Source organism: Euleptes europaea, chromosome 1, assembly GCF_029931775.1.
Source record: "Euleptes europaea isolate rEulEur1 chromosome 1, rEulEur1.hap1, whole genome shotgun sequence".
NCBI lineage: Eukaryota > Metazoa > Chordata > Lepidosauria > Squamata > Sphaerodactylidae > Euleptes > Euleptes europaea.
Genome location: NC_079312.1, coordinates 78346948 through 78360326, shown reverse-complemented (window position 1 = coordinate 78360326; position 13379 = coordinate 78346948). Strand labels below are relative to the sequence as shown.

The 13379-nt window shown below is 44.6% G+C and overlaps 2 protein-coding genes across 2 annotated transcripts; one reads left to right on the top strand and one right to left on the bottom strand.

Annotated features, from left to right (window-relative positions):
* Window positions 1-7286, top strand: RMND5B (required for meiotic nuclear division 5 homolog B). Its single transcript, XM_056857898.1, has 10 exons — window positions 1-151; window positions 583-752; window positions 2452-2597; window positions 4121-4255; window positions 4608-4708; window positions 5308-5474; window positions 5834-5999; window positions 6076-6178; window positions 6297-6451; window positions 6977-7286. Exons 2-10 carry the CDS (start codon window positions 614-616, stop codon window positions 7038-7040), a joined length of 1176 nt encoding a protein of 391 aa, XP_056713876.1. The 5' UTR covers window positions 1-151; window positions 583-613; the 3' UTR covers window positions 7041-7286.
* Window positions 7287-9348: 2062 nt separating this feature from the next.
* NHP2 (NHP2 ribonucleoprotein) lies at window positions 9349-13330 on the bottom strand. Its single transcript, XM_056863423.1, has 4 exons — window positions 13174-13330; window positions 12980-13049; window positions 11036-11141; window positions 9349-9516 (listed from the first exon to the last, which is right to left on the bottom strand). Exons 1-4 carry the CDS (start codon window positions 13328-13330, stop codon window positions 9391-9393), a joined length of 459 nt encoding a protein of 152 aa, XP_056719401.1. The 3' UTR covers window positions 9349-9390.
* Between the last annotated feature and the right edge of the window lie 49 nt (window positions 13331-13379).

The following is a 13379-nucleotide window of genomic DNA, read 5'->3' as shown; positions in this document are numbered from 1 at the left end:
TATGGTTCATTCCAGGCACACCCCATCTAAATGAGGATGGTTTGCCCCATCCTTAGAGAACTTTATACCCCTACAGGACTACATCAGGGGAAAGACGGCGGTAAACATAACATCAGCCTGTTATCCGGGACTCTCATTCCACAACTCTCAGGTTGGTTCCCCCTTATTCTCAGTTCTCCACCCCGCTTTCCTCGAAATAGCTCAGTCCGGCCCTTACACCTACCAATAAAGGGATGTGCCATTCCAAAAGGAGGGGGATGATTTCTCGAGAGGGCAGTGTCTGTTCAGCCCAAGCTTTGTTTGCGGCAAGCAGACGTCTCCGGGGTCCTGCCCCTCTCAGCTTGGGCACCCCCAGCCTCCGAGAGCTCACGTTCACACAGCCAACCTTGACACGCGTCCCCTCTCCTGTCGCACAGCCTGCGCGAGCTGTCCTCCCAGCGGCTGTTTCTTCCCTCGCCCACCCCGTTGGAACGGCCAGCGACCAACGGCCAGCGCGACGGGCTCGGGCCGCCCCTGCTCCTTGCCGGGCGGGACCCCCTCGTCAGGCCGGCGGTTGATCGAACGCCCTTCTTCCGCCTCCAGGTCGCGCAGAGCAGGCCGGCGGGCCGGGCCAATGGAGCGGTGCGCCTGCGTGGAGAGGGAGCTGGACAAAGTGCTGCAGAAGTTCCTTTGCTACGGGCAGCATTGCGAGCGAGGCCTGGAGGAGCTGCTGGTTTACGTCAGCCAGCTGAGGGAGGAGCTCAGCACTGCAGGTACGGGGGGCCTCCCCTCCCCCCCCGGAGGCAGAAGCGCGGGCGGCAAGGGGGCGGGAGGCGTCGGATGGAAGCGGCGGGGGATTCTCGAACTTCTTCAGAGCCAAAAACAAAACACATTAGAGCTGTGATACCTTGAAGGCTAACCAAATTTATCCCAGCATAAGCTTTCCTAAATCTGGGATGACCTAGGGTTGCCAGCTGCCTGGAGGGGTGGGGGGAAAGGCGCCCTGTCCATTTAATCCAGGATTAATGGGGTGTTATTTGCTAGGTGCTCCATGCCGAGAAAAGCTTCACCTGCCCGCTTCCACACATTAAGCCTCTATTAAACGGACAGGACGTCTTTCTCCAGGCCTGTTGGCAACCCTATGAGATGCATAAAAGTGTATATCCTTCAGGGCCGATTTCTGTACACAACTGAAGGGGGCGGGAACCAGCTGGTAAGCTGGTTCAAAACAAGATCTATTCCATTATGAATAATAATTCAGAGTCCACAGTGCTGAGTCATGCTTAAATCGGGAGTGAGGCTCATTGCCGTCAATGTGGCTTTATTCAGGGTAAATATAATGTACAGTGGTTGGTAATCTGCTTAAATTGCTATTAGTGTCCGCCAGTGGAAGACAATGAGCTGGATCAAGCCTCAGTGCTTTCATGGGAGGCACAGCCCTGACACTCTTTGCATATCTATTTTAAAGTACTTCTCCACAGACCTGCTTGGCGTGGCTCAAAAACAACACCTCATATTCATGCTTATTTTTAATTCAAAAATATGTATAATAAGCCATACAAAAAGAATAAAAGAACATTAAACTGCCTAAAATGATATTCAGAAAACAGTCCTCAGGCTAGAAGCAGATTATAAACATAGCTAAAAAGATGGAACCCCTCACTTAAAAGTTTGGGTATAAAGAAATGTTTTGGACTCTCACTTAAAGGTTATTAAGGCAGATGCCAGGCAAGCCTCAAGGGGGAGGGTATTCCAGAGGTGCCTGCACTGAAAAAGCCATATCTCTGGTCACTACTTGTCTCGCCTCTGCAGGTGGGGGCACAGAGAGCAAGGTTTGGGAATAGGTTCTTCACTGGTAGGCTTGATTGGGAATAGGGGTGGTGCATAACACTGAAGCAGCTCACTTCCTATGTGTTGATCTCTCTAGCAGATTAGAGGAAATATGTCTCCTGCCTGGTTGGGGTGTTCTTCCTCCTGTATTGTGTTGTAATTGGTATTTGTCATTCATTTGTGAGCAGTAAGGTTCCACTCTTACCGCTGCTCTATGCAGACAGTGGGGAAACGTGTTTCCTAGTTCCCTAATACATTGGATCTGGTCCTGTTGAATGTAAGTTACTCCAAACATGTGGGAAAAGATTTTGGTTACTGTTGTACCAAGCTGTTTTCAGATGGCAGTTGTGGTTAAGCAAATGTCTTGTTGTGAGGGCCTGTAAACTGTACCGCCATCTGCCCTTACATGAATCTGCCTTATACTGTATCAGACCCTTGGTCCATCAAGTTCAGTTATGTCTACTCAGACTGGCAGCAGCTCTCCAGGGTCTCAGGTACAGGTCTTTCACATCTCCTCTATTTGGTCTTTTTAACTTGAGATGCTGGGGATTGAACATGAGGCCTTCTGCGTGCCAGGCAGATGCTCTACCACTCAGCGATGTCCCCTCCCACTTAAAATCTAAATGCTTTCTCCTACTGCAGCCTTGCAACGGACACCTCTGTCTGCCACGCTGTCCCTGGTAATGTCCCAGTGCTGTAAGAAGATCAAGGACACTGTGCAGAATCTAGCTTCAGATCACAAAGACATTCACAGCAGTATTTCTAGGGTGGGCAAGGCAATTGACAGGGTGAGTATATTAATCAGCTTAGCTCTGGATTTCAAGAACAAGATGGGAACCAAATCAGGTATTGTGTAGTTAGGTTTTTAGAAGGAAATGTAAGCTTTTGTTCAGTCATGTAACAAGTATCTCATTCATGAAGCACTGGCCATTGTGATTGGGAGCAATCCATATCTTCTTATCCCACTATTTTTATTTCAGTAGCACCCACACTGCAGTCAGAATAGCCTGTTGCTGTGCAGGCAGAAAGATGTTTCTGTATTCTGCTAGGTGCCAAAATTATTTTCTTTCCCCGTGTGTATTACACAGAAATCTAGAATTCCGCATGAGGGAATATCAAACTTTGTTCCAAGAAATCAGATTGTCCAAACTGCAATTCATCATGTGAAGTAAACATAACTGTGTGCTTTGTATTTGCTGAACAAGTTTTGTTTCCCTGTCACTACCATCCTTCACTTAAATTTTGATTCAAGGGATTTTGTTTTGGGGAGGCTGAGGGATATGAGTTGAAAACAGCGGAGGATTTACTAGACCAGGGGTCCCTGACATTTTTGAGCCTATAAGCTGTGATTTCTGGCCAGTAACATAATGCAACTCAATGCTGGTAGGAAGTAGATTATTGTTTTGTGCTAATGATATAAGGTTTACTTTCAGAAAAGTTTGAACTGGAAATTTTTTCCCGTGCCTTAAACAGTGTGTGATGTGTTTTAGCATGTGTATTTTTATTTGTATTTAGTAAACAAATTTTAAAGGTATCCCATGATAACTTTGTATCTTTTTCACAACAAATACTTGAAATGCCGTGTATAAACACATTTTAAAAATTATGCAGAAACTTATTTTTCTTGAGAAAATGTTTGTAAAAATTTAAACACACTGTAGTATATACTCCCCTTGCATTGTTTAAATTTAAGGGGGGAACTGAAGGCACTGAAGGCTATTTGCACAATAATTTTAGCATACTCAAAGGACTGCATGTTATTCTGTGAACACGGTTGTCCATCTCCTTCAACAATATTAACTTTCTTCCATGGAGGTCACTGGGGTACCTCTGTTTCACTGTTGTTCTTTGTAGCATCATTTGCATTACTTGTCAGTTCCATATCAAATTGGTGATTACAATATCCCTTCTACCATGTGGGAGAGACATATAAATAAGAGTTTTAGTTTTGGCAATGCTGGTCAAATTAAAACCAACCATGTTACTTGAAAACCAACCATCATAACTTGATTTTTATTTGGGTTGTATCTATTTGTGGTTTTGTTACTCTCCCCACCCCATTTAGAAATCTATAAAACATACATGTATCACAGAAGGAATAATCACATGAAAACCATGAATTGCAACTTTGAAACTGCCGAGTTTGCTTAATATTGTACTGGCAGTGGCATCCCTTCATTATTATTTAGGGGGGGGGGAAGCACTGGAAAAAAATTGTCCCACATCTGTGTTTTGGGGTTTGAAAAATGGACTGCTAATGGGGCTTCCTGATAGCACTCTGGAATGGCTGTTCCCCCCCTCACTCTTCCAGAATTTTGATGCGGATTTATGTGGCATTGTTCCTGCAATGGTCTGGGAGTCCCAAGAGAAGCAGATCCTGGTGCTGGCTATTATAGAACACCTTTACCAACAAGGGATGCTTGGAGTGGCTGAGGAGCTTTGTCAGGTACTGGGATTAAAGGAGATACAAGTACAAATAGCCCTTGTATGGTATGCTAAACTGATGGGCATAGCGCTGCATTGTTCTGTGCTTATTGACCATTGGTTTGCACCGACACAAGAGTTCTGCTGGACATTTCTGTATCTGGCCTACAAATGCAAGGGAAACAGCAGCCTGACCCTGCTGGCCGGCTTTATTGTGAAATACAGCTGACTGTATTTCTTGCCTGCAAAGTAGGGAACTTTACTTGAAGCTCACTCTGGGAATATTTCTGTTCCCCTATTGTATGCTCTGCTTCTTTGTCAAAGGGATGGAGGTGTGTCCCCATTCAACTTTTAGGTTTTTTTTTTGTCCACAGGAATCCACCATGAATGTAGATGTAGATTTCAAGAAGCCATTTCTTGAACTTAACAGCATACTAGAAGCTCTACACAAACAGGACCTGGAGCCAGCCTTGAGGTAAGAATGTAGCATTTGTGTGTAGTTTTTTTTCTGAGTATTGTTTTCCCTCCTTCTGTATTTCCCACAAAGTGGTTGTGGAGCTGAGCATATGCTTTAAGACAAGGGTCTTTGAAAAGGATTGGATCCAGGCTAACATTTCTGTCTGTGCAAGGATTTCTGCTGGAAAGCATGACTTTCCTGCCTCCTACAAGAAAATCATGCTTTGAGGGTGAAATTGCTTGCACATATGGAAACACTAGCCTGGACCTACACCATAGCTTGTGTCTAGGAGATAAACCTCTAGGGGGCTCATCCCCCCCTTCTCTTTGTGCTTGGACAAGCATTGAGAACTTGTGCTTGCCTTTCTCCCACTGGTTCTGACCCTTCACAAAGTCCAGAATATATTTGTACCTGACAGTGAATACTGTTCTCGGCCTCTCTCCTTCGTCTCTCTGCAAGCTTTGTAAGCCCGAGCATGAGGAGGACATTGCAAGCATTCTCTACTTGCCCCAAGAAAGCTTTTCTGTAAATATATACTTTGAAGTTCATCTTCTTGGTATAACAACTGCTTCATCATGTTCTCTTTCTGGTTCTAAGAAGTTATGTCCTCTGCCCAGTTGGGCAATATTTCACAGACAGCAGCTGGCAGAACTGAACAGCTCTCTAGAGTTCCGGCTACATCGACTCCACTTCATCAGACTTCTTGCTGGTGGTCCAGGCAAGGAGCTGGAGGCCCTGAGCTATGCTCGCCATTTCCAGCCTTTTGCTCACCTACACCAGCAAGGTGAGGCTGTTACATCTATTCCGCCAGAATGTCTTCCAGTAAGAAATACTGTCCCGGCTTTTCTCATCAGGCATTGTGATGGGTCAAATTTATCTGGACCTTATTAGGTCCAGTGGAGTCAGTTACCAAGTTTGGCCTTTAAAGGGCAGCTCTTTGGCACCAAAGTTTTTTTAAGCTTCCCCTTTTACTAGAGGAAGATGTGGGGTTCCCTTGCCTGAAAACAAGGGAATTATTGGCTTGAGACTGATTTGGCCCAGTGAATGGGACAAATCTGTTACTCAGAATTGGTCACAGGACAGAGTATTACATTAGCAAAAACATGTTAATGTGAGTGGCACTTCCTGTATCTTGCTACCTAGAGATTCAGGTGATGATGGGCAGTCTGGTATATCTACGCCTGGGCCTAAAGAACTCTCCATACAGGCACCTGCTAGATGACAGCCACTGGACTGAGATTTGTGAGACTTTCACTCGTGATGCCTGTGCCCTGTTGGGCCTCTCAGTGGAGTCTCCCCTAAGTGTCAGGTAAAGCCTGATGTGGGATGGGATGGGGGGCTGGGCTGGGCAGTGCTGAGCGCTCTCTCTCTCTCTCTCTCTGCAGCTTTGCTGCGGGATGTGTAGCACTACCAGTGCTGATGAACATCAAGGCTGTGATAGAGCAGAGACAGTGCACAGGTGTTTGGAGCCACAAGGATGAGCTGCCTGTGAGTGCCTGACCCATTCTGGGAAAGGGGGTCGTGATGGAGGGCCTGTAGGTTGTGGGTGGAAAACTCCTTGAGGAAGAAGCAGCGAGGAGGCTGATTCTCCTGTTACTCTTAACAGATTGAGATCGAGTTGGGGATGAAGTGCTGGTATCATTCGGTCTTTGCGTGCCCTATCTTGCGCCAGCAGACGACAGATTCCAACCCACCCATTAAGCTCATCTGTGGACATGTCATCTCTCGCGATGCTCTGAACAAACTCATCAATGGGGGGAAGTGAGTGATACTTACCAAATAATATCGTTGCCTGAAATTCTGAGAACTGTTGGATGATAAACCCATCTAAAAATCAGATACACGCTATTGAACATTCACCAGGCTGTTCTGTAACCACAGAGAAATACTGTAGGATGCCCAGACTCCTAGAAGGATGTAGAAAGTCAGATTCCTCACCTTTATTCAGTTTCTTGGGATTACCACCACTATACTTCATCAGCATTGTCTGCCGCCCTCTGCTGGGTAGCACTATATCAGCTGTAGTGAGAACCCTAGCACTACCTCCTGTAGTTGCTAAGGTAAGGATCTGCACCTGAAGCCCCCCAGGTCAAAACTGATCCTCTTCTTACCAATCCAGAGGCAAGAGAGGTGCACAGTGGAGCTGTGGTCTTGCGATTTGCTGGTCAATCCTGGGAGAGGCCACAGAAAGGGCCTCTCTCCCCTTTCTTCATAGTGGTACTTGTGTAAAACTTGTGGCTGGCCAGGACTCAAAGCCCTTTCTAATCTCTCTATCTTTTTTTGCAGGCTGAAATGTCCGTATTGTCCTATGGAGCAAAACCCAGCTGATGGGAAACGCCTCATCTTTTGATAATGACATTCCTTGGAGGTGCTGCTGGGGAAACTGACAGTGGGAATAAGCACCTTTTGGGACAGGCTTTGACGGGGAGGTCTTATGTGCCTGCAGGAGTTGATGTTGGCCTGCTGCACTAGCTCCTGTAGTCCTGAAAGCTGCTGCTTGCTCAGTGAGGCAGAACAGCAGCTTCCTGGGTCAGAGGAGAGTGGTTTCTTATGGGTGCTGTAAGCTACAGCAAGTGATTGTGTACACATGGCACTATAATGTTTTTCCTCCCCACTTGTAGGCTTCTTCATGGGGGGCTTAGCTGAGCAGCTGGCTTCCTACCAAGATGTTCTGCCCTCTCCCCATGGACAGATCTATTCTCGCTGGGGTTGGGTTAACACAATAGATGAAGGGGTGCTTCTGCCACTTCATAATACCTTGAAAATAAACTTCTGACATCTTCTGTTTTGATCAGTTGGAAGAAGGAAAAGTTGTGTGTCTGAAAGGGGAAATTGTTTTAACTTACAGACATCTTTAGAACTTAGTGGCTGACCTTATGAGGAATGTTTTAAAAGTAGATGGGAGAGGAGAAAGGGACAACAGCCGAGACACTAACAAAGGTGATCTCTGAATCTTTTGGGAGTGGAGATTGGCTCATAATACAGCCTTTTCACATAGATGTGAAGGGTATGTCATCAGTGAATGCCTCTTGCTATCAGACTCCCTGCATACAGATAACTATCTCATCAGAAAACTAAGAAAAAGTCATTTTTGCTGACCATACAAATTTAGAAGTCAACTTGTGTCTTTAGTAAAGGCAGAAACCCTCATGATGTTGTCTCCTATATGTTATAGATTAGTATAAAGTGGAAGAATTAGGATTTCTACTGCAGGATGAGAAATCTGGTGTAGCAGGCACTAGAATATGTAGCTTGATGGATATAGGAAAGATAAAATGCAATCCTTTCCTTCTCACCATGAATTATATCAGCAATTCAATTCCAAGTAATTCTGTAGCTTAACAGATAAAAATAACTTGAAGCAATGATTTAAAAAAGGCTCACTAAGGTGGCAGAGGCCTCTTGAATTTAACTAGAGGAAGAATGCCACTAGCACATCATTATGGGGAAAATGCTGGAACTGATGCCAGAAGCACTGGCGGTACTTAAGACATCTTCATCCTTCGGCTTGTATGCAGAAATGCTACATGTGGTAGTTTTATGAAGTGGGACTCCAGAGCGGGCATGTCTGGAGAAAACTAAGTTTATAGGACAGTATATACAAATACTTGAGAAAGGATCTTACAGACCAGAGCCAAGCTGTTTAACCTAAAGGCAGCCATGACTATGTGAGAGCCAGTTCCTACCAACTGTGCTTCAGAAACAGGGTGTAACGATGCTCTCAAATAATCTCCCTGAAATAGCTGTGGGGAAAGATCACCACAGGCCTTGAGAAAGAGACATTTACAAAGGGTATTGTAAGGTTTTTCTGACATCTCAGTTGTGGCCTGTTGGTTTTACAAAGGATTTTGTCCCATTGCATGTAATCTGGGGAGGGGGGGGGGCTTCCTTCCACCTTCTGCTTGGGACACCCCAACTGCTACAACCAGAGAAGGATGGCAAAGAAATGCATCTAAATAAACTTCTTTTCAAATTGACTTGGTAGATTTTTATTGCTGCTGTACTCAAAACTAATAAAAAATTTCCTCCAAGGTAAATGGGTGATCATGTTGTAGGAAAGGAAAAGCTGTTCAACTTCTGGTGTAGTAAAAGGTAGTAGGTACTTTTCTCTGGTGCAACATCTTGTTGCTTGCATTACATAAACTTGTAGTTTAGAGGAAAATGCAAGTACCACCCTTCTACCAGAGGGGACGGAGCTGACTTTCGATATGACAGACATCTTAGTCTTTCAAACTATAGAAATTAGCTCACGCATATAAATATATTAAGCCATCTGCTGGTGGTGGGGTGAACAAAGACACCGGCATTGGGTAATTACCATGTGCTAAATTAGACAATGAAGAACATTTAGAAATAGTACAAATATTTTAATCCCCTTAGCAGATGTGTTCCTTTTGAGACTTGTAGAACAGGATGGTAAACTCCTTAGGTTAGATTTGGTGCAAAATACAGTCACTAACACCACTTTGCACTGCTCAGGATAGAACATGCAACTGATTTTTTTCCAAGCCAGTGACCAGTCTGTCTTTCAAGGCTACTGGTGGTGCCAACTCCAGTATTCAGCACAAAGGGGACAGAAAAACAGCCAGCTTCTGTACCCTCAGTTTTAAAATCAATGTTTGCCTACTATCTCACTTGCAGAGAAGTTACACGTAAGATACAGTCTGGTCAGTCTTAATAGCATCTTCCATCAATGTTCCTCACAAGGGGAGAGGAAGAGCCTCCACCTCTTCCAAGCACTCATCATAGGCTTCCTGGTATTCTTCATGTGGCTTGATCAAGATCACACAAGTTGGGCGTTTTGAACCTGCAGCTGCTCCCAAGTCCTAAGAAGATAAACCATAGGAAAGCAAAATTCATTTCCCAGATCACTCGTAACAGTTTCCCATTAGCCCAAAGCAAGCACACATCTTCACTATCACACAGTGGACGCTTCAGAATGCAAGTGTGAAAAAGTAAATGTCAGGATGCAGGACTACCTGATATAAGGAACAGCTCAAAGAGACTGCAATACGGAACTTGTGAGAATGAGCAGACAAAAGAAATGGAAGAGATTTCAGCAATAGTGTACCAATAAGAGGGTTAATGTGTACTTTTTAAAAAGATGACTGACCCCAAACTTCTCAGAGTGGGGCAAGACTGCCTTCCTGTGGTGCAGGATTTTGAGATTCTGGCTATGGCTGCATTTTGGTGAACAGCAGCATTTCTGTGAAGATAACTCAGCTGACTAGCATGCAGACAATCGGAGGAGGACTTGCACAGATTTGTGCTAAATGATAGTAACACCCATAGATTTATCTGTAGAGACGATCTAGATCCTTAGTCATCCTTTCTGTGCTGATTTAATGGCTGAGTCTAGGCCAGGGATGAACTTTGGATCTAGTTTTAAACAGTTTCTAATCAACTGCTTAAGCACAATGTTAAGCTATTACTTAAGAAGAGAGAGTTTTGCCATGTATGGCATGTATGTATGTATGGTTATTCTGCTGATTTGGCAAGTTTAGGATTACTACATTTGTACTGTTTACTTTGTTTATACCCTGCCTTTCTTCCCACTGGAGACTAAAGTGGCTTACAACATTGTCCTCTCTTCCATTTTTACCCTCACAACAACCCTGTAAGGAACGCTGGGCTGAGAGGCAGTGGCCAAAGGTCATCAAGCAAGTTTCCATGGCAGAACGGTAATTCAAACCTTTTGTCACCTAGATCTTAGTCTAACACACTAAATCACTATAGCACACTGGCTCTATTCTGCCTTTCCTCTATAATGGAACTTGAGGTTGCTTATAGGAGGCTTCCTAGGAACCATATCCAAGCACTAAGTAGATGTGCCCAGTTTCAGCAAAGTTGCTATTATCATGTGCTTCACAGCTATACCCTGGAGCTCCTTCCTGTTCTGTGTCTTGTCCAGTATTTTGTTGCTGTTTATACTGTAATGACCCATGCCCTAAATGCACAACATATTCAAAATATTTCCTAATTTTCATTTGCTGGGGGTGGGTCCTCCATATGCTTGGAACAGTGCAAAACAATTTGCAGGGCAACTGTACCCATAGATTAAGCCTGTATTAGTGGTCCATTTATTAATTTATGCTAGTCCAGATAGAGCAATCTAATTAATGAAGGGGGGAGCAGATTGTATGCCTATCAAATACAGGAGGAGGTACAAAGCCTTCCATAAATGAATGCTTGGGCCTGTTCAAAACTAGGGGAGGGGGGCAATGAGGAACACGTATACTTTCAGACCAGGGGAGAACAAAGTGACCAGAGACCAACAACTTCCCAGAACCTTTGCAGTTTCCCACTTCCACAACTCCCTTTCCTATACTCTTAGCTCTACAGTACCGTTTTGGAAGGAATATAGACGTATGGAAGGCTCCTGTCTTCACACATGATGGGAATGTGACAATAAACATCAATGGGTAATGTATCTCCTGCAAGGACTGTGATCCTTTTAAAAGAAAAAAGAAGAAGTGAGAAGTTGGCAATAAGATAATATACTTGAAACTACTGTTCTGAGTGTTTTCCACAGATGTATTTATATATCAGCATCAATATATAGAGTGCAAGAAGACAGATCATTGCCTGGAGGCGCTTATAGTATAGAAGGTGGAATAAAGTGGGACACCAGAGGGAAGAAGAGGTACAGATAAATTGGAACAGTAGTAATTTATTCCAGTCTTACATCCTAAATTTAGTTTCAATAGAGTATAGAACTAAAAGCCAGACTCTGTGAGATGTTTTGGCACAAGCCAGGTTGGGGGAGGTCCTTGTTTTCCCAGCCTGAAACAGCCCCAGGAGCGCTATTTGCCCCATTACAGGGTTGCAAGTAAACTGAAAACTGCAGATGCATCCCGCCATTTCAGCATAGGCCAAAAATGGGGGGGGGGGGAGAGAATGAAATTTCCCTGTGTCATGATCCCAATCTAAATCAGGCCTAGTGTGCTTGGGAACTTTGTTTCCTGGTTGTCGTGTCTGGCTTTGAAACAATCACAAGTCCTGCAGTTTGCCTCGAAACTATTGTGCTGAAGGCTTCAGAGAAAAGGTGAGTCTTGAGAGACAAGGGAGGTGGAAAAAGTACCACCAGGCAGGTTTTCTGAGAGACAGTTACAGACATAGGGAGAAGCAAGGAAGAAAAGGCAACCTTGTTTTGGCAATGTTGTGGGATTTTACTCTATTGAGGCAAGGCCATTTTGCCTCCCTTTGGATTTTCATCTTTGGTTCTCCTTCCCACAATCCTTTGCAAATATACAGCTGTGAGATACAAGAAGGCTATGCCCCTTAGTTAAAATTAGTGCAGACATTCCAGAATCTAACTGTACCATCCTTAAAGTGTAAACATCCAAGAGATACTGGTATCACAGATTATTCTTGAAGGTGACCTGACAGGGGCCCAATGTTCTTTGAGATAGTAAACCAGCTATAGCCATAATTCTTGTATGACATATGTATCTCCCATACTTATTTTCTCTTGAGGGTCTGGAAGATGTCTAGCTAATGACATTCCCAATTGGCAGCTGCTATTTTTCCAATGAACTCAAAAGCTATATAAACCTTGTGATCTCTTTACTCTAGGCTGCATGCCAAAGTCACAAGGGCATTGCTCATGCTTGGTGTGCAATGGAATATATTCCTTATTTTATTATGCTATGTAGTACTGGGTTTTCTTGTGTTGTAACTGCTATGTTTCTTTTTAATTTGGCATAATAAATGGTTTTAGATTGTTCAATTCTCTCTCTCTGCGTGTGGATCTGGACATTGAGCCACTCACTCCATCTTGCCCATGAACTCAGGGGAACCTGGAGCGCCAGGAAATGTTCCTGGACTCAGAATACCCACGACAGGCTCTGGTGTTTGGGTGGTTCTGCAGGACAAATGATCAATTACATTAAAAGCCACAGAGGTGACAAGGAATGTGACCTTTGAATTTACCAACAGGGAAAATAGACTTAAGCCCAGTAACACAGTAAAGATCAAATAAAACAAAAAATTATTCCACCATGAACTTTTGGGAATCAGAAGTCCTTTCATGAAACATAGAAACTGTCTAATTGATCAACTATATAAAATACACATGATGGAGTGAACTCCGACTCAGAAAGCTTATTCGGGAATAAATGCTGTTAGTCTCGAAGACACCCCTGGATGCAACAGACTAACACGGCTACCCCTATGGAGTTCGTACCATGGAGTGTACGAAGTGTAACAGATCGGGGCTCAACATATTTGTAAGTCTATCAGATGAAAAAGAAAGTAGAAAAAGATGATTAAATAAATAAGCGTCCCTACCCCTTCTCGCCTTTGTTGATGAATTTCTGGACCTCTTTCACGCCCCGCCGGATCTGTTTATGCTTCGCCGCTGTAAACCAAAACGGGATACTTTTAGCACGAAGCCTCAAAGGCTCGAGGACCCTGAATGGGAGCTCATTCCCACCCCTGAGGTGAGCCCCTCTGCACCCGCCTTCCCTTGGGCTGCCCCGCACCTTTCTTGATGCACTTGTAAAGCCTGCGCGTGAGTTTGCGGGAGGCCAGCGGCCGCGCAATCGCATTCACGTTCTCCACCAGCTCCTGGTAAGACCGTTCCGGGGCCTCCTCCGGTTCCGTCGCTTCCCCGGACTCCTGGTGCTTGCTTCGGCCCATGATTGCAAAGGAAGGCCCGCAGACCCACGCGCCCCTTCAGGCACACTTC

Bases quoted from the DNA above. Each gene is read 5' to 3' on its own strand.
- NHP2 (XM_056863423.1), bottom strand. From the start codon at position 13,330: ATGGGCCGAAGCAAGCACCAGGAGTCCGGGGAAGCGACGGAACCGGAG. The intron at 13,050-13,173 runs GTGCGGGGCAGC...TTTGGTTTACAG, and splicing joins TTACAAGTGCATCAAGAAAG to CGGCGAAGCATAAACAGATC. The intron at 11,142-12,979 runs GTAGGGACGCTT...TTCTTTTAAAAG, and splicing joins ATCAACAAAGGCGAGAAGGG to GATCACAGTCCTTGCAGGAG.
- RMND5B (XM_056857898.1), top strand. From the start codon at position 614: ATGGAGCGGTGCGCCTGCGTGGAGAGGGAGCTGGACAAAGTGCTGCAG. The intron at 4,709-5,307 runs GTAAGAATGTAG...TCCTCTGCCCAG, and splicing joins GACCTGGAGCCAGCCTTGAG to TTGGGCAATATTTCACAGAC. The intron at 6,179-6,296 runs GTGAGTGCCTGA...TACTCTTAACAG, and splicing joins GCCACAAGGATGAGCTGCCT to ATTGAGATCGAGTTGGGGAT.